This window comes from Phalacrocorax carbo, chromosome 2, assembly GCF_963921805.1.
Source record: "Phalacrocorax carbo chromosome 2, bPhaCar2.1, whole genome shotgun sequence".
Taxonomy (NCBI): Eukaryota; Metazoa; Chordata; class Aves; order Suliformes; family Phalacrocoracidae; genus Phalacrocorax; species Phalacrocorax carbo.
In genome coordinates, this window is record NC_087514.1 from 137,284,497 (window position 1) to 137,310,896 (window position 26,400).

The 26,400-nt window shown below is 40.4% G+C and overlaps 1 protein-coding gene across 1 annotated transcript in view; it reads right to left on the reverse strand.

Moving 5' to 3' along the window:
• Window positions 1–987: 987 nt before the first annotated feature.
• The window catches only part of SCIN (scinderin), a 55,462-nt gene continuing 30,049 nt past the window's right edge, over window positions 988–26,400 (reverse strand). Inside the window, exons 5-16 of the mRNA XM_064444517.1 lie at window positions 17,082–17,177; window positions 14,496–14,628; window positions 12,607–12,695; window positions 12,190–12,405; window positions 10,888–11,009; window positions 10,613–10,703; window positions 8,062–8,232; window positions 7,385–7,562; window positions 6,781–6,902; window positions 4,982–5,059; window positions 3,606–3,666; window positions 988–2,666 (exon numbers count right to left, since the gene is read on the reverse strand). Of these exons, the coding sequence (XP_064300587.1) occupies window positions 2,533–2,666; window positions 3,606–3,666; window positions 4,982–5,059; window positions 6,781–6,902; window positions 7,385–7,562; window positions 8,062–8,232; window positions 10,613–10,703; window positions 10,888–11,009; window positions 12,190–12,405; window positions 12,607–12,695; window positions 14,496–14,628; window positions 17,082–17,177 (1,491 nt within the window). The 3' untranslated portion in view covers window positions 988–2,532. The remainder of the gene's footprint in view (window positions 2,667–3,605; window positions 3,667–4,981; window positions 5,060–6,780; window positions 6,903–7,384; window positions 7,563–8,061; window positions 8,233–10,612; window positions 10,704–10,887; window positions 11,010–12,189; window positions 12,406–12,606; window positions 12,696–14,495; window positions 14,629–17,081; window positions 17,178–26,400) is intronic.

The window sequence follows — 26,400 nt, forward strand, 5'->3', positions numbered from 1 at the left end:
CATCCTGTCTGTCCTCCCTCCCTCTTTCTTCTTCAGAGACAAAGAAATACATCTTTGTGTGTACTGCACATATATGTATGAAAAATAAACTTCCTCGCTAGCAAGTTAACCCAAGAACAATGTTGGTAGCAGCTGTTGTGCTTAAAGCCCAGTTGAGAACACTGTTCCATTATGAGCTCCCAATGCTCTCCTCAACATCAGTAATCAACATGCCAGGACAATGTATTGTAAACCCAAATGCCCAGGCCAGGAGACCACAAAAGCCCCTCTGTCTTTTGCAAGGGAACTGAAAAGAGGCTTTCACAGTGCTGCAGAATATGCTGGCAGACTGTGTCAGTTCAGAGCCCTCAGTGTTATGGAAGATGATTATGTACGAGGAGGGCAAATCTTGTCTATTCCTTGATTAAGAAGTTACTATAACTGTTATTTTTTAAAAAATGAGAAGAATCATATGTATGTGTTGAAGACAACCATAATTACAGGCTGCTCAGCAGCTGCATGAAGTGCAGTAGCTGAGAAACTGAAAAGGTCTTTGTGCTCCTTCCAGTAGGAAAAGGACATCTCCTTATCTACTCTCACCAATAAAAAGCAAGGCCTATCCTTTCAAAACAAACATACAACTTTATCCTCCTATTTTATAAAATAATCATTTGTATAGTCAATCATTTTTACAAGCAGAAAGTTAAAAGCCAAAGAGTTTGATAACAACAATGGTAGTTTTTCGAGAAGATTAAATCACAAGCTAATAAGCACCCAGTTCTTTGATTTTTCACTTAGGTTTGTAACTTTCCAGTTGTGGGGAAGAGGTGATCCTCCACTGGGTAAAATGGCACCAAAGTAAAAACAAATAACTTCACAATGCAGTGTTCATCTAAAAAGGAAGGTATCTGTAGGGTTTTTTAGGATGTTTTGCTCGACATCAGCAGAAGCACAGAGCAGCAATATGTCAGAGAGAGGAAGATCAGCTCAGCATATAGAATACTGTTTTTTGTAATTTTATTTTAAATGAAATGACATTCAGATACAGCCCAGTCATATTAGCAGAGATTTAAGCAAATGTTTAAAGCTAACAAACTCCTATAATTAATCTCTTAGCTTCACAATTCTTTTGTCATTGATATTGATTATGAGCTCAGACTAAATTAGCTCTTTTGCATTACCCAGATTCAAAATCACAATCATGTTAAAAAAATACAAAAATTTCTGAAATTTCGCTTTCCAACCTAACTGATAAGAACAAAAAAACCATTGAAATGCCTTCATTAAAAAGCCACACTGACATGATTTACAGCTGTACAAATTGTTGTTTAAAACAAGCATTATAGGGCAAGTCATCAAAGCAGTGCTAAAGATACGAAGCAGAGTTTTTCCCACTGCCCTTACGTAGACTTTTCTGGCTAAATTACAAATAAAAACCACTTTGAAAATGTACTCTAAATTCACCAGAATAAAAAAAGCCTAAATAAGTGTGTCTGAGAGAAAAGAAAAGGCCATATTCTATGGTGTGTACTCACACTCCGAATTCCCAGGATGTAGAATGCTACTAAAACGAGGCATTTACTTGCACTTGATGTACTTGATATTTGACTAAGACCTGCATAGAAAATGAGCAGAAACACATCCTGCACCTGACAAGGTGAGCTGTCTGCACGCTGGAAAAGCACTGCGTACTGCTGAGTAAGGCAACCAAGACAAAGTATGGCTTAAGTGCAGTCTGGTTAAGGCACAGTATGTATTTTTGAAGCTGTTACTTCTGCCTCCACTTAAAAGCACTAGTGCACTAGAATGTCTTTAAGAGCTTTGGTTAAAAACACCTGGTGGAGCTGGAGGTGGTTCATGGAGATAAATCTAAAGAAATTCATTACAATGAGCTAGACAGTCCCTCAAAAAAATCTTTGTCGAATTAATACTCTTACAGCCATTCATTCTAAAGCTCCTATGTACTAACAAGACAAGCAAGCACGTTAGGCACAGCTTTCTCAAAGTACCCATCCTTTGTTTGCCCCCTGCAAGACACTGGATCAGGCATCGTCTGAAATTTTGCATGAGTGAGTGTGGCAGTATTTCGGCCTAGTAAGTAAATCATGTCCAGTCCTACCCTTGCAACAGATGCAGAATTAGTCCTTTATCAGGCCAAATTCTGCACAATATTACACTGACCTTGATCTAAAGGAGTTTCTATGGCATTATTTTGGGTTTTTAAGTGCAGGCAGAAACTGGCCCATTTTAGCACATTCAAAGAAACTGGTCCACAGCTTCTGTTTGAAGAATCAGCAGATTAAACAAAGTATTGGTAGCACTTTCCATATTTACTATCTGAAAAGCCCCACATACCCCATTTGACCAGTTTACAGTTATCATTTATCCTTTCCAGTGCTAAGAACGTCTAGGCTATTTGCAGAAATATACCAAAGCTCAGGAAACTGTAACAACAGATACATCATATTGTTGCATAAGCCTATCCTTAAAATACTAGAAAGTAGGTGGGCTCTGGTCATTCTTTGGCTTGAAGCTGAAGTCTCCCTGGATAGATCAGTTCTTCCATTTGTTGGAGTCCCAAGCCAGGAACCAGCCTGTGAATGTCGGGGGTTCGTGCCCCTGCTTTACAATTACAATGGGGGTCCCCTTATCTCTGCCAGAAGGATCTGTTTCAATATAGCGTTTGGCTAAAAACAGGAAGGAAATAAAACATGTAATATATTAGTTCATTCCTTTGGTATTAAAAAATATGCTAAAAGCCCCAGTGAAAGAACCCAGGGCTACTATAATACAGTTTTCAATTAAATTACTTCAAAGGCAATGAAATGCTCAGGTAATTGCTGATTTTCCCAGCTGCCAGTGAAGGAATTTTTGGGGAGGTTAGAACAGCGGGATTGTTGCTCTGATCAGTTCATTGCCATACAGCTGGGTTTTCGCTGTTGAACAGGAGAAAGAATTTGCTGGTGCTATGCAGGTGTGCATATGTAAAAGCCAGTATACTTTCCCTTGACGTCGCAACATGACATCAGTACCTATTGGAAACACAGCTAGGTAACCCCAGCTGCTCCAGGGAAATATCTGCAAGCTTTTTTAGCACGAACTTTGTCAGAACGGCTCAGCTATGTGAAATCACACCAGAGATGACACATGATTTTGCAAGGAGGTGCACTCTACGTGATTTGTCTTGATTTGTTCTGCAACTGGAATTACCTCCTCTGAATTTAACTCAGTGAAGTATGGCAGTGTAAGATTTGTTGGCATTCCTTTGACTATATACATTAGCGTGGGGTCCAGTTCAGTAGGTATCTCCTTTTAAATTCTTTCTCTTTTCAGTGCAGTTTCTTTTCATGGAGCTCTCCTATACATTCTTTAAGAAGCTCTGCAGCCTACTAATGCTATCTTGATTAATTTTACCCTTCATAAACTTACAGATAAGAAAGATACAATGAGTTTTAAAGCACATTTAAAGGAGAAGATAATCTTCTCCAGGATTAAATCCCAATAAGCTCGGTAACCCTTTTAAACACTGTAAACATAACTAGATTTTTTCTATGTCATCTTTTTCACTTCTTTAAATAATATTGATGCTACTTCACTCAGAATTCTGCCAGATTTATTTGATATACCAGATTTAATGGATTCCTGTCGCTCAGTTTCATTAGCATCCTTCCCAATCCAGACAAAAACCTGCAAACAGAAAAGAGAAAGATATAGCTCCCATGTTGTTACAAGGATGTTGTGTACAGCAGGTAGAGTACAAAATAGATGATTCCACTAGGAGAAAGAATATACGCTATGAGAAGACTGCAGAGGTACCACAACTGATGATTTTTTTTTTTCCCGTGCAAGAGACTGTAGTTCTATGCTCTGAAATCTCACCACTCTCTTGACACTGGAAGGCCAGGCCTTTATGTATTCTGATGAAAGGAACTCTAATTGCCTTTTCCATGCATATATTTTACAGTTTGCCAAGGAAATTGCTCTTTTGGTGCAGGTAGAAACACTGAACAGGAGCTGCCTCTGGTTTGAGCTCTGCGTGCACATCAGCGCTTGTGCCCTCTGATCAGTGCTACCCTGGGTAACTGCTAGGTGACGCACTGAATACCCAAACACCAGAGCCTCCATCTGCAATCCCCGCATTTTTTTTTTCTTTCAAGGATCTTTTTGGAAACCAGCTACACGTCCCGGACTTCCTTCCTTCTTACCTGAGTCAGTATGTCCCAACTACTTTCTATCCAGCTTCTCCACCCACCTTCCCCCCATCGGTCTTTCCCACATGGACCTTGGATGTTTCTTCTTGTTTCCAAAACCTCAGCCTTTTTTTCCTGAAGGGTTAGGCTGAAGAAGACAAATGAAGTGTAGGAACTGTGGCCTTCTTCCCCTGTCCCTCCAAGGGGAGAGGAAGGGTAGAGATAATACACTGTGAGAAACAGATATGCCCTCGGCACCTGCAGTAAGTTTGCCTGTCATCCAAAAATCTCTCAATATTTTTAGTTTTCAGTGAACCTGGGAAGATGATGGAGATTGTTTCTGCCACCCTTCACCCAGTTCTTCTGAAGAAATCTGTATAAGGGTCTAGTGTTTTTCCCCTTCTCTAGCAAGGCTTTTTTAGGTGCTGCTGCTGCTATGTGGATTTTGTGGCTTCTGAATACCTTTTATGCAATAACTTTATTTTTTGAAATTAATAAATTGTAGTGATAACGTCAAGAATATTATTGATAGCCTTTCAGAACACTGCCAGGGCTTGCAGCCTCCATTGGTTTTAATGGGAAGTGCCTGACGTGGTCTCACATTATGCTTGGAAATTCAGTTGTGTATGTTCACACTAGCACATCATATAGCTCAAAAAATATAGCTCCCACTGGTATAATTTAAATAAAACAAAACCTCTTTCATTCTCGCAAAGATGATTTCTTATCTTATCTGAAATCTTATTATTTCAGTGGTTAAGAATAAATTAGCCTTGTTACCACAAAAGGCAGTGGTCAAATACACAGCTTACCTGCTCCCAAGCATCCAGCAACATGACATCATCTTCAGCCAAATCGTCCTGAGTGAATTCTCCTGGGACCTCCTCAATCTAAAACGGATATTAGGGTTTGGGTTTTGGGGGGTTTTAATGATATTTTAAGATACTCTGATTTTGCACAGACCTAAGATATTTTAAAAAGGGTAAGTCCAGAAGCTGGTGTGCAATTCTTTGTGCTCCTAAAGGGTCAAGACCTAAACTAATTTGATGAATGTGTCAAGGGTGTTTCAACTGAAAGGAAACAAATCACATAGTTGCATGTCCTATAAAAAGAGCTCTCAGTTTGTCAGAATTGATAGGATATCCTCAGGAGAGGCAGAGGTTTACATTGTAATTGTGACTGTTGTTACGTTGGGACCGAGGTCTGCCAGTAGAAGGGTACAGGGAAATTTCCATAGAGCACCTTATACCAAGCAAACTAAATCAATCTGCTGTACCAGCTGATATATTCATGCAGCTGACATTCATTAATAAGGAAAAGAAACTGCTTTGGCTTGCAGTATGTGAGCTCAGCTATGAAATACACACCCAAGCAAGCTTTCCAGTCACTTGTCAATGGGGCATTACAGTCGACTAACCCATCAAGGATTAGTCACCAAAGGAAAGGCAGACTGCTTCCTTCTTCCAAGGACGTGCAGGCAGATAGAAAAGCAGTTTAATGCTATTCTGTATGAGGTGGAGAGATAATAATGTAGCTAGTGGTCAGCCCTCTACTTCTAAAGGACTGTCAAGGGTTTGGCTGTGCTTGTTCATGTAGGAGTGCTAAAGGGATGGTAAGCAGATGGTGCAAAAGACATTCCTTTTCCCCACCCTGTGTTGGAAGCCAGAAGGTCTGAGTGATTTGACCTTCCTCTTCTGGAGAGCTCTACCAGTGGTGATTCTGTTACTAGAGAAATGCTGCAGGAAAGAGGGGATTTCACAGAATTTGGAAGGAATTTAAAACAAAAACCAAACAGTTACATAGCTCCCAGCAGACTGTTATAGAGAGGCTGGCTCCTATTACTGTATTTCACAGAAGTGTTTTAGAAACTTTTTAGAATAATAAATTTTGCTACTCTTCTAAGATTTTAAAGTCCATATGAAAGGATCCTATTTGTTTTATCCCTCTCCACATGAAGGGGCTGTGCCTTAAGGAGACCACAGAGATGGTAGACAACTATGTCCCCTAGCTAAGAATTAGTGCGTCCTTGCCAAACAGTGACACAGCGTTGCGCTCCCAGAATACGATAAGTAATTAAGCCTGAATCACAGGCTTAATACCCAGCACACAGCTCTGGGTATTTCTGGAAATAGGTCTTCCTACCTCCTTGAGCACAGGCCAATACCTTAAAGGCATAATTACATGTCTTAAATCTCTATGGAAAATTTCAGACTGCTAGGGCTTTTTGGCAAGGGGCATTTCTTTTCCTCACCACCACTATCAAACATGTAAGGGGCAAGGCACTGACCTGCACCTTCTCAGCAAAATGACAGCAGCCTGGCAATGCTCTGCAAGTACACAATTGCTTTTGACTGGGCAAACACCTTATCTTTTTGCATCTGCAAGCCTCGAGTCCCAGGCTGGAGCAGGCTCTGTGTGCAGACATCTGCAGTATTAATTCTTCTGTCCATCCTTTGCATTTAAAGCACCAAACTTCAACTCTCTAGTTCTTGCCAAGCATGGCTAATTAAGCCAGATCCCCAAACTCATTTAATGTCTGATGATTCCCAAGGCAAAATATACCAGAAAATATGTAATTAAACAGAGAGGAAAGTATGCTTCGTATACTCACAAGAAATCTGCCAGTCTTATTAGAACAACCATACAGGCGAGGAGGATGATCTTCAGCCTTTGTCAAGAGCTGTGGTGAAGTCTGATATTTTTTTTTACCTCCAAGTGCTTTCCAGAATTCCTCTGAAATACACAATATATAATTCATTCAGCAGCGGATTTAACATTTGATGTTTTAGCTTGTTAGATACTGTTTCAAGAATCCCCAAACAATATCTTCTTTTCTGTCTCAAAGATGGGTGCATTTTCTTACAGTTCTTCCTGCAGTTTGTCAAAATAACAATAAAGATATCACTTGCAGACCTAGAAGGAGCAATGTGCTATGTCTTTCTCCCCTCCTAGGTACTCATGGTAAAGAAAGGACCACATTCCTCTGCAGCTCCCGCTACTCTCCTACAGGCTTCCAGGGCATCGCACTGCTTGTGCGTCAGCCAGTTCTGGATAGATCTCCATAGTAAAAAGTCAGGTTGGCTTTTCAAGGGGAGAGAGTGAGCATATGCTTCTGCCTACAAAATATATGATTGCAAAAACCATTTAGGCTATATTTCCATGCAGTGCTGTGTATTCTCAGCTGTGTATTAGCAAGCACATGGCCTCATACTAACCTGGTTCCTGGCCTTCATTAATCTTAGCAGTCTGGCATTTGAGAACATTGGCAATGTATTGAGCTCCTTGTTCCTCCTCTTTGTTTGCTCCTTTTCCTACCCAGGTGTAGCCAGAGTTGTTTGGCAGTTTCAGAACAAAGACATCATTAGAGTTCAGTGACATTGTGTCAGCATCAACCTAGATCAAGAAAGAAATTGTTTTATTCTTCAGATTTTCAAATAGTGTGATCACTGTTTTGCACATTTATATAAAACGTGTAGATAGATGTTAATCAGCTATGCTTTTTTTTTTTTTTCAATTTTTCCCTGGAGTTATACAGATATAAATTAGAGAACTTAACTTGAGACAGGGAACTGACTTGCAGGGCAAAGTTAGGACTACTCGGCAGTAGGAAAGACCGTCTCTTAAGGGTTGCTGATTTCTTGTCTGTTCTTTGTCAGCTGTTTACTGTGTGTTTTCTTACAGTATCCTCTGAAAGATGTATATTGGTTGCAGCCAGTTATGGCATATTCTCTGTGATTTATTAGATGGGTTGGTCACATAGAGCAGTGGATATGATTTGGAGTTCTGTGTTCCTAGCAGATGTGACTACCCAACAAAATTAGTCGGAGAGGCTCACGGCAGCTATACCATTTCCCATAGGGAATAGTTGCTAATACTTAGCAGGTGACCTTACCTCTGCAATCCTGGTAATGGCTGCCAAGTTCCTGCGGATTTGGAAGAGTCGTGTGGGAGGAGGAGGTTTCTGACCTCCCTTCTTGGATGTGCCATCCTTGTAGACAATAAGTGGTTTGTTTTTGAACAAGCTTAGCAAATGTGCAGGCTCTTTGCCTTGGCTGACTCGGATCTGTACATATGTAAAGAAATGCAATAAAAGAAGTGGAAGGACAGAAGTAGTTATTTTTGGTCTTTGTTGAACAGCATAGGGGATGTTAGCCAATAATGCTAAGTGTGTTAGCAAGAATGAGAAGTGGCAAGCTGAGAAGATCTAAAAATATAGTTCCAGACACATTAAATTTAGAGCATTTGTGAGATTTTTTTGTCAATCACGCTGACACAAAGACAAGATTCAAACTTCTAACATATTGTTTAGCTGATTAAAATGGCTGCTATCTACTTTAATAAGAAAATTACTCTTTTTCAAAAGAACTGTCATTTCATAGAGTTTTATAGAGCGACTTAATTCCCCGAAAAAACTATCTTGGAAGTTTAGGTGCCTGGTATTTAAGCAGAAGAGAATGGTTATTCATCCTGTTCATTATATCTATGTGTACTTTACTTGCAAGCTGATGATAAAGATAAGCATAGATCTATCTTGCAGAGGATAACATGGATGACAAAAATGAACTTCCATTACGGATGCGAAAGATGTTACTGCAATCTCAGAAAAACATTGAGCTATGAAGAACGACTGTTTTTAGGTTAATGTATGATAAAAGTTATTTGTATACAACCGTTTGTTCTTCCTTTATAACAGTACCACCCGCCAAGGTGGAAGGCTGCGACTTTCACTCCCAAAAAGAAAGGGAAAAAAAGGGAGTGAGGCATGCTGCGCAGCCAGCAGAGGAGAAGCGGAGAGCCCCAGCCCTTTAGCCCTGCCCGGTGAGGCGCGGGGCAGGTGGGAGCCAGGATGCCGAGGAGGTGCGGTGGCAGCCGGGCAGGTGTTTTGACTTATCTCACAGCTGGATAGACTGGCACAGTTGCCTAATAACGATACCCTAGGACACCTATATGGGTGCCAAACTGCGGCAGGATTTTACGTATGCACATATGTGATTTTACATACGTACAGGGGAACGACTTTTTAGTAGTAATTTGTATTGTAGTGCCATCTAGTGACCGCAAAATAGTATATTTAAACCTTTCAAAAAATGCTAATACAGACGTTAAGCACAGGTAGTATATTCTAGGTAGCCGTGTATATGCATACAAATGCACACATGCATAGAATCATAGACTATCCTGAGATATGAGTGTGTATATATATTCCTAAATTCGTTGCAGGATAAAAGTACTTTTAAGTACTATGTCCACTGCAGTGAGATGGATCTCCTTCAGCTTTAATAAAAAGGGTTTTTATTATTGCAGCTGTTAGTAGTAGTATTATTATTACTCTAGTATTAGTATTGGCTTTAGTTATGAGGCAGGACCATATGGTGTTGAACTCTGTCCATATGTAGAACACGCATTAGGAATATTTCAAGGATATTACCTAGAATTTATTACAAGAATATTACCTAGAAGTGTTCTAATCCTTCCTTAATGCCATTTCAATCATAAATCATAACTGATTAATAGCTAAAAGTGTGGTCTGCCATCTAAATTAACTGTACCTTAGTGAGTGGGGGAAGCCCTTTACTTTGTAATTAAGAAATGGGAAACACAGAATTATGTCCTACTACCTAGAAGATCTCTCCCTGTCCCTAGTCATCTTCTAGCTCTAGCCTTTCTGTGAAAAGAGACCTTTCACCTCTCCACCTACCCACGGCTCTGCACGAGCGATAAAAGGAGAGCACACATTCTAGTCATGCTAGGACCAGCTCATCTTGTCGCACTTTTCAGTTGCCGGTGTCCTGCACCCTGCCCCGCACACCCCATTTCTGCAAGTGAGGCTGTGTATCCTGCTTTCACACAGCTGCAAGCACTATGGAATGTGAGAACCCCAATTAAGTTCCTTACTGCGGCAGGGACAAGGCAGACCCTGCGGCACAGTTCCTACAGGCTCTCCCCTTCTGGCTGTCATGTGGCTTTCATGTCTCCCAGTTTTGGCCCTCTAAAAGTCAGATGTCATGTCTGGACTAAACATCACAGCTTCCTACGCAACCAAAAGGAGACAGCGGAGCTCACGCAGGGCTATCACCCTGTCAGACGCTTGCTTCAGAGTGAGTTGCCCTGGGTGGGTCTTATCCTTCGGTCTCCACTGACCATGTACAGAGTTTGCAAGGCTAGGCAGGACTAAAACCTAATTTTTAGACAGCGAAAGTTGAAGGAAAGACCAGGCATGTTTAGGTTGTGCAATATCTGTGGTTTTTTGGACATCTACATTTAGAAAGGATGATTCAAATGGGAAATCTCCAGTGACTCTAAAAAGGCCCATGGTGCTTGGCTCGATACAGACCATGAGCAGTTGATATTCCCAGTCTTCAAATGCTACCTCCTCCTTTCAGTTCTCACTGACATTTGCATATACTGCATGCTCTGTTGAATTTTATCCAAAAGACACTAACCTGCACAGCCTGACCGTTCAATAACTGATCCAGCTGAACAGTCAGAAATGCAGATGCAGTCAGTTCGTCTTTTGTAGCATGGGCTCCTTGCCTGAGGAAGACAAGGAGAAAGACAATGGTTAAGTCCAGTTTCAAAATAATCCAGACCTTACACTGCATGACAAATGCACAATAAACAACCTTGCATTTACACGTGGTTCTACTCAAAAGGACATGAAGTTAGCATAAAATAATATCTACATGCTGGAGGTCTGTGCAAAGCCAACCAAACATACCATGTGTAGATGATCTGCCCTTTAGGGTAAGTGTAGAGGATAATGTAGCAGTCACCACCATAAAACTGCCCATATGTCTCGGGTCCCACAGGAACTCTGCCGCTGCTTTCCACACGCCAGATCTGGGGAAACAGAGAAATCACTGGAGAATGCTGAACTTCATCCTGAGACTCTTCAAGAAGCAATTTATTGTGTCATCCCATGAGTGACCTGTGTTTCTGTTCCCAGTGTTATGGAACAAAACCAGGAAGAATTCTTCATTAAGTAGATACACCCTGCACTCACTAAATGAATGAATAATGACCATCAACAAGCCATTGCAGTACACTTTGCTTTGTCTTGATGCTTTAATGCCACATGATGACCTCATAATGCTATGTTGAACTTACTGTCTTAATGTCGTAAGATGATAACGTGATATGAATGCCACAACATTATGATTCATCATAGAACTATCATATTATTTGGGAGAGGCACACTGTAGTCAGGTAACACACTGTTAGGCAGATTTCTTCCTATTTGATTCACTACAGCCCAGTTCAATTAACAACTGCTCTCCAAAAGCATACTGCTACAATTATACAGCAAAAAATGCTTCTGATCTAAGCTGTTTTGGCTCAAGCCGACAGACCATCCCAAGCATGAGGGTAGAAACCTAGAAAATATACCAATGAGACTGTAGGTATTTATATTTTTCTTCCAGAATCCCAACATGCAGACCTGTATTCAACAGGCTGTGTTGGTACAATGCCAGACCAGCCCTGTGTAGTCCAAAGATATTCCTGAAGTGGGATTTGGATAGATCTAGAAAGTCTGTACAGTCAGGCATCTTTTTCTCTCTAAATCCAGGCTACCGGAGACACACACTGAGGACAAAGAAGGTTCCTCTAGAAAGCAGATTGGATACATACATAATGACATGGAACGAATTTCTGACTCCAAGGGCAAGTTCTCCCATTCCAGATTTCAAGCTGATGTGAGATAGAAGTTTTCCTTTAGGCTAAGGATCACATTTAAAGTATATCTTTAAGAAGTATTGTGTAGAAGGGGAAATGTTTCTGCTGTTTGATTTCTATTGATGACTGGTACAACATCTTTCATAAGCACCAAAAAGACATGACAGCTGACAAAGAGATTCACTTTCTGCCTCAGAGTACCTTTTCTGATGGCAGAAGTAACACTGCCGCTAATGTGGTGTTACTCTACACAACAGTCTAAGTCACAAAACATAGAATAGCAGCTTATCCCATAACAGAATAAGCTAGGTAGGTAGAATACAATTTAATACAACAGAAAAATTACCTCTACTTTCCCTGAACCATCATCTACCATGTTATGCTGGGCAGCCATTTGTGGAGACTCATGTAACTTGGTAGCATCAAATTCAATCTGCTCAATTTTAGCCACTCTCTCTGTGACATATACTTTGCCAAATCCATCACTTTGATCTTTATCCTTCCAGTCTTTAAAAAATTGTTTGAAAATTGGTGTTTCACCTCCTTCGGGAAGGACTTGAATCTGAAACGAAGCAAGACACATGAAATGGAAGGAACACAAAACTGACACAGTTACTCGAACAAAAACTTTTCTGAATTATCTGTTAGTGGAACATTGCCCTTATGTCTTATAAGCCCTTAAAAATATTTTTTTGCTTATTTACAAACAAAGTTTTTAACAGAGCTCATGCCCTTCTGGTGTCATCTCATAAATAGATCGCACCTGTGTGTTGGCAGGATAATTCATCTGCTGTATGAATTGTTCAGCATTCTTCATGGCAGCTTTTCTCTCCTGTGGGTTAGCATCTTTGCCTGGTTAAAACAGAAGGATAGCAATACATGGGAAAGGACAATAAGCTCACAGATCCTGCAAAAACAAGATGTCCTTGAGCCAGGTTCTCTTCAACATTGCTCTTGCCTCAGTCTTGAACAAACACAAATGCTGGACATAGCACAAGCAATAAGATTCGCACAAAGTTGAGTGGCCAAAACAGCACCTCAGTGTCTTTGAAAACAGTTAAAATAAAAGAAAATTAAAATAAGGGGGGGTGGGGCATTGGTTTTTGCTTAGTGTGTGTGTTTCTGTCAAAAAATGCTGTTCATAATATCTGCTTGGTTCAAGGTAAAGAACACCCTGGCTCCTTCTCTGAATCTTCCCTTGCTGGGCTGCAATGTGCTAAATAAAGCTCCTGTGCAGAACTGCCTTCACTTCTTCAGGCAGTGCCACAGTCAGAGTAAAAGAAACTCCCATTTTGTCTGGCTGGGTTGTGCAATTTACCACCACCCTTCCCCATCCATTGCTCCTTGTTCAGCCTTGCTCAGTCTTAGACATCTCTGAAAGTCCCTGTGGGATGACATTGTGTATCAGATCTGTGTCCCAGCTGGCTGTCAATGACTATATTCCAAAGACCTCTTAGTCTAATAAGATGCTCTGATAAGCTATTCATTGTATTCCATTTTGAATGAGACTATTCGCGAAGTAATTCACACTCCTCAGCTTAGTGGTGTGAAGATTTCCAGCAGAGATGATAACTGCAGCCTCCGGGTACAAGGGTGGGACTCACAGACTAAAGGGATTTTTCCACAAATTATTCATACCAACAGTAGCAGAGTGAGGATGCACTGAGGAGCACACAGGGCCACGTTCAAAGGACCTAAATTGTATTTTATTTGTTTTATAAATCCTGATCCTATTGGCTTGGTTCTTCTAGGACCTGCTAGGTAGAGAGTGCAAACCAGGAATCAGGTGGTCAGGTAGACCTTAGCCCGTCTGAGCACAATGCTTCAAAAACGCTCTTTTTTAAAGGATGCAGTTGCACCCTTTAAAACTGCAAATGAAGTTTTCAAGCAAAATGCTTAGAGTGCTTCCTGGACTGACTTCAGCAGTTTGACAACTGCATCGATTAATTATTTCTATTGCATACAGTAAAAATAATATGCAAATGCCACAGAATAATTAATACACTGCCTCAGACAAAAAAGGGGCAATACTCAGCACTGGATGCAATGGCAGCACCACAACAATCCAGGTGCAAGGTGTCCAGGCCTAATTCCCCAGTTGTCGTCTTCTCCTCGGAAACTCTCAGTCAAAGCAATTGCAGACACTCCTACAACCACTGATGATACCACAGAGTAATATTCACAAGAAAAAAAAAAGCGTCAAAGTATTTGCAAGCTTATGCTTTTAGTTGATGCCTGGAACACTCACCTTTCAATTTCAAACCTCTGTGGAGCAGTGTATGGAAATATAATATCTACGTATTATCAAACTTCCAGTGTCCAGACTTTTGTCCCAGACAATAGGGATCTGATGACAATATACAGAACTTGTAGAATTCTTTATGTTTGCTTTGTAATTGCCACTTAGATAAGCATTTAAACACCCAAGCTTACAGATACCCCAAAAATATCCAGGATCCGTAGACAAGGTTTGGTCTCGAGCCCCTTACCCTGGTGAGCCATCCGTGTCCACTGACCACACCAAGGAAGAACTGTGTGCAGGGTACTGCATCCAGCCAGTATTAAATTCTTGTTAGTGTCCCGAGGGTGTTGTGTCAACTCCTTAGCTATATCTGTGTAGCTTCTGCATTTGCAACAGAAGTGATCTCTTACCTTTCCACACAAAGATCTTCCTTGCAGCACCGTTGTCCAAAATGAAGCACTCCTCAGACAAAAGCATAGCCATGGAGAAGGGGTTTTCCTCTGCTACCACAGACACCTTCATGGATCCACTTGCATCTGACACCTAAGAAAGCAATAATTCCAAATTTAGATCAGCTCTGGCTTTTATAACCAAATGAATTTCTACTCTCAAAATTACTATAAAAATCAGTTACCATTCCTATATAAATGGCTGTAAAGTAAGATATGCTAATGACTAATTTTTTGTTTCATTTCATTTTACATCCATTAGAGGGAGATGTAGTGTTAATTTTAGTGAGTTTGCTGGATCTGTGTCTCACAACTTAAATCGGTTTCTCTTCCACTTTCAATTCAACTTCTCATTCAGCGAACACCTCACAATTAAAAATCTGTATTTTCTTCAGCTCTTCCGATATGCTCAGCTGAACTGGTGGAGACCCTAGGTGTCATCTTCTGCTACCAAGCAACCCACACTGAAGCCAAAGGTATACATACATGCTGAACAAAAGCATTTGAAATGATAATAAAATAGTCCTCCACTGATATTAACAAGTGAAATACCTACATTTATAACCTACAGTTCTTAAACTGGAAACTGTAATACAAGACCTGTTGCAGAATCTGCTTTGTAACCTCTACCACCACTGTAAGTTCATGTAAACCTTTAAAACTTTCTAAAATTCACTCCTACATGGCTGAAAGACCAGTTATTACTACTGAAAATAAGTTATTACTATTGTAATAACTTTTCTAGTAGTCTTTATTTCCTTTCCTATAATTAAATATTAATTTTAAATACACCATTATATCTTCTATTGTATATTATGGAAGCAGAAGATGGAAATTACCACTGCATATAAAAAATAAAAATCAGCTATTATACTTACTGTGAGGGCTCACCGTAGACCTGTCTCCTGACTCTGACACTCACTGTTACATTGCAGCATGTTTAAATGTAGCTAACAGAGCTCTGTTAGCAGGACCCGTGTACTTAGAGAAATTTATTAGATATCCACAGGATTTTCTGAGAGTCCTTAGGATTCCAAAATTCACTGGAAGCACTTTTCTCTAGTATTGTCTTACTACAATGGTCCTGCTCATACACGCAGGCCTTCTTTTTTCTTCCTTTTGTTTTTTCCTTCTTTTTGTTTTTTTGTTTTTTTGTTTTTTTTTTTCCCCTAAAACCCTGCTATAAAGATAAACGTGTGCAAGATTTTTTGGCAAGAATGGCATGATTAATGGGAACTAAACACAGCCTTGTAACAATGATTACCTCATACAGTCTTCTTGTAAACCCCAGCCACACATACGGGTAGGGGAGGAATCACGTAACAAGCTGTAGTCTGTGGGATGCGGGAGCTGTGGAGGGAGTGACCCACCCTCTCTCATACGTCACAGCAGCTTTGATGCTACTATAGATGGCACCTAGAAGGTAACACGCGTGGGGATCCAGTAGCACTTAGTGCTGTCAGAGTGTCACTTGTTGACCAAACCCTTCTTATTAAGTGGCAACAGGGAAGGGAAGAAAGTACATTATATGCCACTGACAGATTCTTTTGTGTCACACAAGGCAACCTCATTGCATGAGCCAGAGCACAAAGTGCTGGAGATAAAGGTCCAGATCTCAATGCTAATGAGAGCTTGTAAAAAAAAGTACGCTTCTTGCAGTCTTCAGGAGAAAATAATCTCTTTTTTTTTGTTGGGAAGGGGAAGGATAAAGTCTTTTCTAGATTTCATTAAAAACATCCCCCTTTTCCAAATATTTTCGCACTTCTTGTCTCACATGGGAGAATATGAAAGAAGGGGGAGCGGGGAGGGGGGAAGAAACAAAATACAGGCCTAGAAATAGTTGGGGTGTTTTTTCAGAAAAAGAAATAGTTGTGTAGCCATGTACATAGGTAAGGTACTGTATTGTTAGTTCGAAGAATCAGTCCCATGCCTCTTCTAGGAAAGACCAGTATGCCTAGCATGATGTGAGGAAAAATCATAACTTTACTGAACTTAATCATAAAACTCCTACTGATTTAAATGGAGTAAATATTTAATTCATTTTTTTTTATAGGTAATTTTCCTGGCAGTGGCATGTCCGAGTCAGTGTTAAGCCATCGCAGGCGAGGAAGGAGGGAAAGCACGTTGCAAAAGAAAGGAGTTCTGCATTCAAATTCCTTTGAATTTTTATATAAAATATAACATAACTGTCCATATCTCAAACTCTGCTAAGAGTATCTAAATCATATATAACTACTAAAACTGTCACTGTTAAAATCAAGAAGGCAGGAAATATAATTTGGTTTAAGACCAATTAATCCTTCTTTGACCTGCACTGGCCATGCTTAACTTGTTTCCTGAGTAAACAGGACTGTAATCCATTTTTTAACCCTCAAATTACCTGGGCTGTCTTGATTGACATCCTTTGAGAAACTTCTCCATTGGCTGCAAATCAACTAGCACAACTGCAGTCCTGTAACTGAAGCCAGAACTCCATATATGAGGGATGAATGAATGCATGAATACTGTCGAGCATACCTAATTAAAATAAATAAATAAATAACTTACCATATATAGCTTAGCGCTTCTCCTGTTTGCAATATCAGCCTGCTCATCATCACCATCATCATCACACTCGGGAAGCACTGGCTTTCTCCCTAAAACCTGTACAACAAGAGAATAACAAATTCAATGCAGAGAGAGAGTAGGTGCTATAGTATAAATACCTAAACGCTGTAATGTGTTGTCCCAGTAATGGATTAATTGTGATCATCTTTACATATAATCCAATGTAAACCCAAACGGATGAGTGACTTGTTTATAAACACGTGGATAATTTTAAATAACTGTGTCAGATCTCCAGCAGCTTTAGATCTTCATGCTGTCTTCCCTGCAGGCCAACTTGCCGGTCGTCTATAACTAGGACAGGAAATGTTATGTAGAGAAAAGCTTCAAAGGATACACACACACACAAATACACAGAACAGAAAGGTTTACGTGATCGTATTCCATGTGTGTGTTTATACGTCTGTCTTCCCCTTTTCCTCCCAGTAACTTCTAAACTGTCCACAAGCACATCTTAGAATTTTTGGAATTACATTACTCTCAAAACATTTAACAGCACTAAAATTCAAGCAAAGTGAAATATAAGAGTTGAAATTATCTTTTAAAATATTTCAACTGACAATATAAAAGATCAGATTATGAGTTCAAAAATCTTAAAAATTACAGATTCTTAATCCCATTTTAAGGGGGGAAATTTAGTTAAGGTCTTGAAAAAAATTTATGGGGTGAGAAAATAATTTTCTTGCTCCACCACCAGAACACCAATTTTAACACTGTGATTGTTTTACATCAGAGTAGTTTCACACCATGGGTAATGTTATAGCAACTATCCCTACAAGAAATTTACAGAAGTTCATCAAGAACATGTTATGGTCAGGTAGTCATTATTAGATCCTAGTCACTCTTTCTTAATCATCTTTACTTAATGATTAATATATGACCAGATCCAAATGTTACATACAGAGTATTGTGGATTTCTATAAAATTACATCCCAGAGTGAAGGTACTAGTAATTGATACATCTGAGTAACTAAGTATTACCATCAAGTACTAGGGCAGTCCCAGCCTTCCTATTGACACAGTGCATTTGCACATAACATGGAGTCACATGCAATAAGACTGTAAATATTTGGTTACAGGGAAGCCTGACTAAGCATACAGCTGCAAAGAATTTGGCAAAAAAACAATATAGCTTAAATATTTAATACAAATTTACCATCTGTGGAGCTTCCTGACCTGGTAAAACCAGTTATACGGTTAAAAAAAAAAAAAAGCGCCTTGTTAAGTGTGATTGCTGCAGTTTAAGCTAGAATATTTCACTTGTGACTTGTTGAAGGCAAGAAAGTAATGCCCTGAGTGCTTAAGAAAGACGTTACCAGTAGCTCTTCAGTAGCTATTGGTCAGCATTTCCTGAATTTATGCTACATGGCTACAGATTTACTAATGTATAGGTCAAGTAGGGCTACTTGTTCATAGCACAGTGCCACCATGCTGGTGAATGGCTAAAAACAGTGGGCATATGTGGCATATCGACACAAGGTTTCTGAAAATGTTTCCCATCCTAGATTTTCACACTAACCAGCAGCCTGCACACAAGCCATAGAGCACCAAGAATAATGTTGTCTTTGTAATGCAAGGGGCAAAAAATTGCCAAATAACAGGAATGTATTTTACCTGAACAGACACTGAATAGGTTTGAGGATTTTACAACATTTGACTTTCAGTAACAATTAAGAAGGTACAAGTTTTATTAATAAAACTTCCAGAAGTCCATATTCACCTGCTTCATTAGGTATTTCCAGCAAAAAATAGACAAAAAAAAAACTACAAAAATTGTGATTCCTGGTACAGTTAAAGTCACCATTTTCCCTTGCTATGCATATAGAAAACCTGTGGCACCACAATTATTTTGCAGCTTTGTTTTAAGTTGCTAAAAGTGATATAAAATAAACTGCTTGCCCAGGGGTCTTTGAAAACTGCGCAAGTACCACTCTGACTATTTTCAAACAATGCTAAATAGTGCCTGTTGGTGTTTGTGAAAGCATCTTGACAGAAGCAGCCTCTCTATTCACAGCACAGTCTAGGCGCTCCACTCTGGTGGCAATTAAACAAAGCAACCTCTATAGTTTAAAAACTGGGCTTTAAAATTGGCCCCAGCACAGTTTAGATTGCTGGCCTGTTGGAGTCTTAAAACCGCATGTAGAAATGCTTTCCTGAACTAGACAGAGAATTACTGTCAGACTCCCTAAGTCTTACCTTGGGAAATCTCAGTTCATCAGTACTGGCACACAGAGGGGTCAAAACCTCCTTTGCACAGGTGCAGTTACAGGTATGAGATGAAAAGCCCTGGAAAGGGCAGAGACATTCTGGTTCTGGGGAAATCCATTTGCAATTCACTAAACAGCACCTTACACAGTAGCTTCTCCGGCTAAAGCTAGCCCTGTGCTTCAGCACAGACGAGCAGAAAAGGAACATTACTGATTTTTGCAGTTCTTCTGCAGTTTCTCAGAGGAGCCCAAAAATAAATGGAGAAGGGTCTTGAGGGTTCTCCCTTCTCCTGCATTTGAAATCACAGTTGCTTGTAGATCCTGGCATTTTGGTGGCCCTTGTTAAGAAGGGACAAGATGTGCTTCTCCTCCCACCAGCTAACAAAATCCAGGACTTGTGAGGAGGGCTGTGCAGCCAACACAGCTGTTAAAAGAAGCCTTGAGCTGAATCACTAATGGGTACGTAACCTCTGTGTGTTGGTATCAAAACCAGAAGATGATACTAGGCTAAAATGACCTAAGGCATGTGAAGACACCAGTTGTGAAGAGATGCAGTGTGCACTATGTATACTCAACATAAGAAGTGATACAGTATGAAATGCATACAGTCAATACTCTTGTATTGCTAGGAACAACTTACATCATTGCCAACATGCATTAATTTCAGCCAGTTGTCATATAGATTGGAGGATGAGAGAGATCACGGAAGGAAAAATTCTGTGCATAAACAGAAAGCAATTTATGCTGAAAAAAAATGTTCTGTCCCAAAGAAATCCCTTCCAGAGAAGTTGTCTTTCTTCCTTCTAAGGTAAACTCCAGTGCTACAGCTGAGTCCACAGGCGGCCACACATATGCCTGGATGTTATCATAACTGATAACTTTATCAATAAGATTATGAAGTGTGTATTGAACAACAGCTAACTGCTATGCTGGAATTGGGTGGTATTGTTACCTAAGCATATGGCTGGCTGAGTTGGGGCTCTCCAGGACACCTCACCTTTATACAGATAATTGTCATGTGATGCATCAGAAAGAAGACCACAGAACCATAGAATCATAGAATCATTAAGGTTGGAAAAGACCTCTAGGATCATCAAGTCCAACCTTCAACCTAACACTACCGTGTCTCCTAAACCATGTCCCAAAGTGCCATGTCCATGCATCTTTTAAATACCTCCAGTGGTGGTGACTCTACCACCTCTCTGGGCAGCCTGCTCCAGTGCCTGACCACTCTATCAGTAAAGAAATTTTTCCTAATACCCAATCTAAACCTCCCCTGATGCAGTTTGAAGCTGTTTCCTCTCATTCTATCACTAGTGACATGGGAAAAGAGACCAACACGCACCCCACTACAACCTCCTTACACAGGTAGTTGTAGGGAGCAATAAGGTCTCCCCTCAGCCTCCTCTTCTCTAGACTAAAAAAACCCAGTTCCCTCAACCTCTCCTCATAAGACCTGCTCTCCAGACCCTTCACCAGCTTCATTGCCCTTCTTTGGACACGCTCCAGCAACTCAATATCCTTCAAATCATGCCAGCTGAGGCTACTGTCAAAGGCTCCCGAAGCTTTTCAGTAAGCTTCCCCAATAAAATTACTTAAACCAACTGACAGTTTAAAGGGCATTGACTCTTCTGATTCTTATCTACACATACTCTTAGTTTCACACAGATCCTGTGGTAGCTATATACACAGGACCTTGCTCATATAATTCTCCCTGTAGAGATAGTCAGGCTGCTCCACTGGGTCTTAACATCTTATGATCCAGTGTACTGACAGCGCTAGGCTGGCTCTTCTGGGCTTCTCTGAGCTTCAGGACCCTGACTCACAAACCTGCCAAGAATTCAAACCCACAAACTCACCCTACACACCTGAAAATAGCAATGCTCTCCTGGGAATGCAAAAGAGCCTAGCCATACCTTTCCCCGGATGTCCAACCGTATTGGCAAGTTCAGACCATGCCTCTGATAAATACACAGGTGCACACACAGGTTTTGAAGCCACTTTTAAAATCATTACTATTATTATGCTTTACTGCAGTGGAAATAATCTAAAGAATAATTAGTGGCCCTGAAAGCATACCCATGGCCCAACTTCTTCTTTCTTTGCAGCTACTGATTTCAAGACCACAGAGACTCTTCATATCCCTTCACCTAACCTGCCTTTGACAGATTAAGGCATCAAACCACCCCTCACTCTCTGTTGCTCTGCCACGGAATGATGCTTATTGTCTCCCCACCATTGCTTCCTGTGTGCAGGTTTATCAGAGTCCTGGAGAAAAGCATGAGCAACTCTGGCCTCAGTGAAGGTGCACTCAGACGTAGTGCCACTATTCTGCAGTGACCGCTGGTGTGCACAGTCTAACCACACAATATACGTGAGGTTGTTTAACCGCTTGAGGCTTAGGCTGCTTCACATCTATCTCAGAAGATGTGCCCATAGCTGGCTACAGCAGAGCCTACCTTGCTTTACATGGCTATAGCCTAATGCTGGCTTATCTCTCAATGACAGCATCGCACTGCCGAGTTAGCATTGTTTTAGTGAAAATATTCATTAACTCCACACCTTTAGATCTTGTCTATGGGTGGTATAACAGGAAGTCAAACTGCATTAATTTTAAAAGTTTTGGGTTTTTTGAGTTCTGTTAAACCTTTGTGTTGACACTCTTAGGTTAGCGCAAGAATATCGTAGTAGAAACCAACAGAACATCAGTTCCTCTACAACTGCACAAGTTCACCGTTATCTTGTGGTAAACGCAATGTAGCTTACCCTGCCTGCAAAACCATAATCCCTGTTCATTCCCTCATGTGCACGAGCTCTTTTCTGTAAATATCTGCACCCCCTCAGAGAAGTGCAAAATAAAGAGCCAAACCTTTTACTGACAAGTGAAATTCTGCTCTGTTGCCCTTAAAAAAGAATAGAAGATATCAGAGACAAAAGGTTTCTAATCTGTCTGAATGTGACAAAGTAAATAACTTAAAATAAACTCATCAAAAGAAATTCAGCAAACATTGTCTTCCTAACTAGAGAAAACAGCTCTGTATCATAAAATAGTTGATATTGATGAATGGAAGCAAGAAGCTTGAAGAGTTCAGTGAGGCTGAAAATCCAACTAGGAAAACAATACTTGAAGAACACGTAAGGTGAAGGTTAATTAAGACAGAAAACCAGTTTTGTACAGTTTAACATGTGTACACTAGCACTGTGTTTGTGTTTCTTCTTACCATACACAGTTTGGGTTAGGTTTCTGGGTCTGAAACTGAACCATTTGTTGTGGCTGTGATCCCAAGCGTCAGGTCTCAAAACCACTCAAATTCCCTTCTTTTTATGCTAAGAGCAATAGAGAGAAAAGCAAGACATTCACATACCTTTAAGCTGTCTTGTGGGCCTGACATTTTATTACTAAATACTTCTGGAAAACAATCAGGATTAGTAGCTCATCATTTACTTTCTTGTACTCTCTGACATAAGCAAGTATATCCTGCTCCCGCAAACTCAAGGTACATGTGTAGGCTGTGACAGAGAATAAATCCTCCGTGCAGGACAATAGGTCTGAACTACAGGCACAGCATGAATTCATTGGTAAAGGCTTAGATTTTATTAACCTTCAAAGCAGAGAAAAACATTACAAGGAATGTGTCTCTCAAATAAATATTGCTTCAAATATCACTCTGGTAGCCAGTAAAAGGAAAAAATCCGGCAGAGAGAGAAAAGGATGAACATGTTGCAGGCTAGTAACCACCTGGCCGACCCTGGGTACCAGTGCAGACATACGCCCAGAGGATCATCAGGCAAAGGTAGCTTCAGGGCTTCACTGCTGAAGTAACCAGCCACAGTTTCACTTCTAATCATTTTGGCTTACTGGTTCTCCTGACAGAGCACAACCACGGCAGAGGAAATTCTGGTCCAGACAAAAACAACTTTTGACATTGGTCAGACTATGAATAGCTGAATATGCTTATTTCACTGGTCATTGCAACCTAGAACTCTTTCCATCAATCTGAGCAAACGTTCAGAGTCTTACAAAAAATTACACTCCCAACAGGCAAAAAAAAAAAAAAATTCTTTCACAAAACTGCTTCCAGGTTGCTAGCAGGACTTTTGCCTAAAAATGCCTCTCACTAGCAATTCCAGCAACAACAGACGTCACTACATGCTCACCTTGAGCAGACGACCTCCCACCTGCCTGAACAGAGACTGAAAATAAGGTGGAGACAGCCATAATGTAGTGAGAAGCAGGCACGAGGATGTTTTACCCTAACAAACAGTTCTGGCACGTTGTTAATTTGTTTTGGTTTTACCATGTAATTTATCAAAAGGACTTTCCGGTACTAAGGTCTAAACCTGATGTGTATGCATTCGGCTTGCTATAAAATAGCAAAACGCATCAGTTGCTCATGGCACTTTTGATGCATAAATTATGGCCCACATTTTTAGCCAGTTTCTGTCGTCTCAGGAATTTCAAATGCAAAACATAATTTTATTCATAGCTCTATGCTTAACTTACTAAAAAAAGGGCATTAGGCTTTGGCGTTTTTTCATACAATATTTGCAACTTTGCATACCTGTCTGGGATAATTTGAATATAAAGCCTTTAACTGGTACAATAATAATATTCTAACATTAACTTTCCTCTCTGTGAAACAGGCCACAGATAACATGTTCACAAAAAAAAGTATCTAGATCAGTCCCGAGAGTACAAATTCAATGTTTTTCAATAGTTTGCCTCCAAGGTAAAAGAAGATACCTTCTGTCCTGCTGGGACTGCACAGCTGGCAGTATCTAAGCTAGCTATTTACACTGAGATCGAGTATGCACAAAAGGTGTTGAGGAAACCCCCAGCCTATTAGTTATCTTCAAATGTCTGGCTTTTAGGATGCTTCCAAGATGAACAGTGATCCCACACTAAAGAAACCAGGAGGGTTGATGGCAGTAACTGTGCAAAAACAGCAGGCTTTTTGTAACCATTACTACTGCTGAATATTGAGAATTGAGCTGTTCAGCAACCTGCCTACCTGCAGCACAATTAAAAATACAATAAGTAATCACGCCTATATTTTTTTTACATTTTTACTCATCCTTTCTACCCAATTTTTAAATCTTATTCCTTTATTACATCCTCCTCTGATACCAGTAGAAGCATTAGAAATGAGACCCAAATCCTGCAGACCCTTGCACATGTGCCTGAGATGCCTGTTTTATCTGCTTTATTGAGACATAAAGTTAGGCACATACTGAAGTCTTTGTAGCTTTGCAGGTCTTGGTTTGAAAGCCTTGTGGATAAAAAAACTTATGTGCTGCATCACAGTGCATGCTTAAGTGTTGGAAAATAATGGAAATAAATCAGTAATTAATGCCAACAGGGAGCCTCAGTCCAAAGAATATGTATCTGCTAAAACCCACAAAACTCCCAGGTTTTTGTTCCTTAAAACACGTCCACTTTTGCAGCAGAGCATTTGCAGTGCCACCACACAGGCTGGTCCTGAGGCTGTGGCAGGCTAGACCATATCAATATTGGGGTAAAAAGAGGAGTATTGCAAATATTCTGTGAAGCTTGAAGCGGCAGGGAATGAGCTGGAGGCAGCCGCAGGTGATGGGCAGCCAGCGAAACCACTAGAAAACCAGTGTTCCCGGGGGACCTATAGTGGCTGGAGGGAGAGGCAGGCAGCCGTGATACATAGCAGCGCTGGGGCAAGCAGAGGGAGCTGTAGCAAGGTGTTTCCGCATTCAGTCCATGAGATGGGAAGGTGGAAAAAGGTACCCAGGGCACTGAAGCATTCTCCCAGTGCACCACTGGCTCAGAATTTCCAGTCCATACAGCCCAATAGATCAGGTATGCCAGGGGACCCTCTCTGGTATGACATCCAAACTCTGGCATCCAAGTCAGAGCATAGATTTGGACTCTAATGTCTAAGAAAGCAAGTCAGCGAGTATTTTGATAGATTTTTCCCTAATGCCTCCAGCTGAATCTTGAAATAAATATTTATTAGGACAGAAAAAGAGACAGAGCAAGAATGTTTCTTTCTCCTGGTTGTATAAGAGGTACATCCTGCTTAGTTCTTTGAAAATCATTTCGTCCTGCTATTTTAGGTGCCCTCCACTAACTGATTTCTGTTTTTAAGTTCCTACGTATCTCCTCAAATTTTGTGTAAAGGAGCCAAAATGTTCAACAAAGGGACTACGATTTACAGCTCTTAAAAATTAGAAGTTGCAGCATGGATTACTGCAATATTTAAATCCATCTTATGTAATTTTATCTACCTCTTATTTTACAAACAAAGCCAGATAGTATCAAAGTCACAGGCAGTTATGTAAGCAAAAGACCTGGCCCTTATAACCTGCTTTGCTGTAAATACAGTAATTATATTTACATATTTCTTCAGCATTACACGCTCGGTGGTGCTGGAAATACTGAACTGATCCCACAACACATAGTACAGTTTCTTCTATGTAGCTGTTCTTCGCCCTTGCCCAGATGTGAGAGGTCTTTTAGTCCAGTGTTACGTGGCCTGGATAGGAAACGGTAATCTCTGCATATGCAAACTCCTCTGAAAATAACCTACAAAGTTTTCCTCCCTGAGCCCTTCCTGCGCTGCAGAACTTTCACTAAAGAAAAGTCAAAGGCAACCTTGAGGAGAGATCCCTTGAGAGTTGCTCTGTACAGGGGTTGGGATGAGGCAGACCTGGTGAAAAAAAAAAGGGGGGGAGGGGGAATTCTTTTCAAGGTGTATTTGTCTTGGGGAGATGTAGGATTCCAGGAACAGCATATCTCTGAGATTTTTATACAACAAGGAAACTCTGCCTTTCAGTTCTTCTCCATGAAATGCCCCTGTTGCTAGAAAGTACATGGAAATAACTGCTAACAACTCCATGTGGAGATAACTGCTAACAACTCTTTCCTCTGGCCTTGTCTTCTTAATTATGCTCATTTAATAACTGAAAATTATAGTGGTTTTTCATCAATAGATTTCTTGATAGTCTAGCACAGAAAGGAAAAAAGCCATTACAAACTCCATTAATGTTCTAACATGTAATTATACAATTATAATTGACTCACG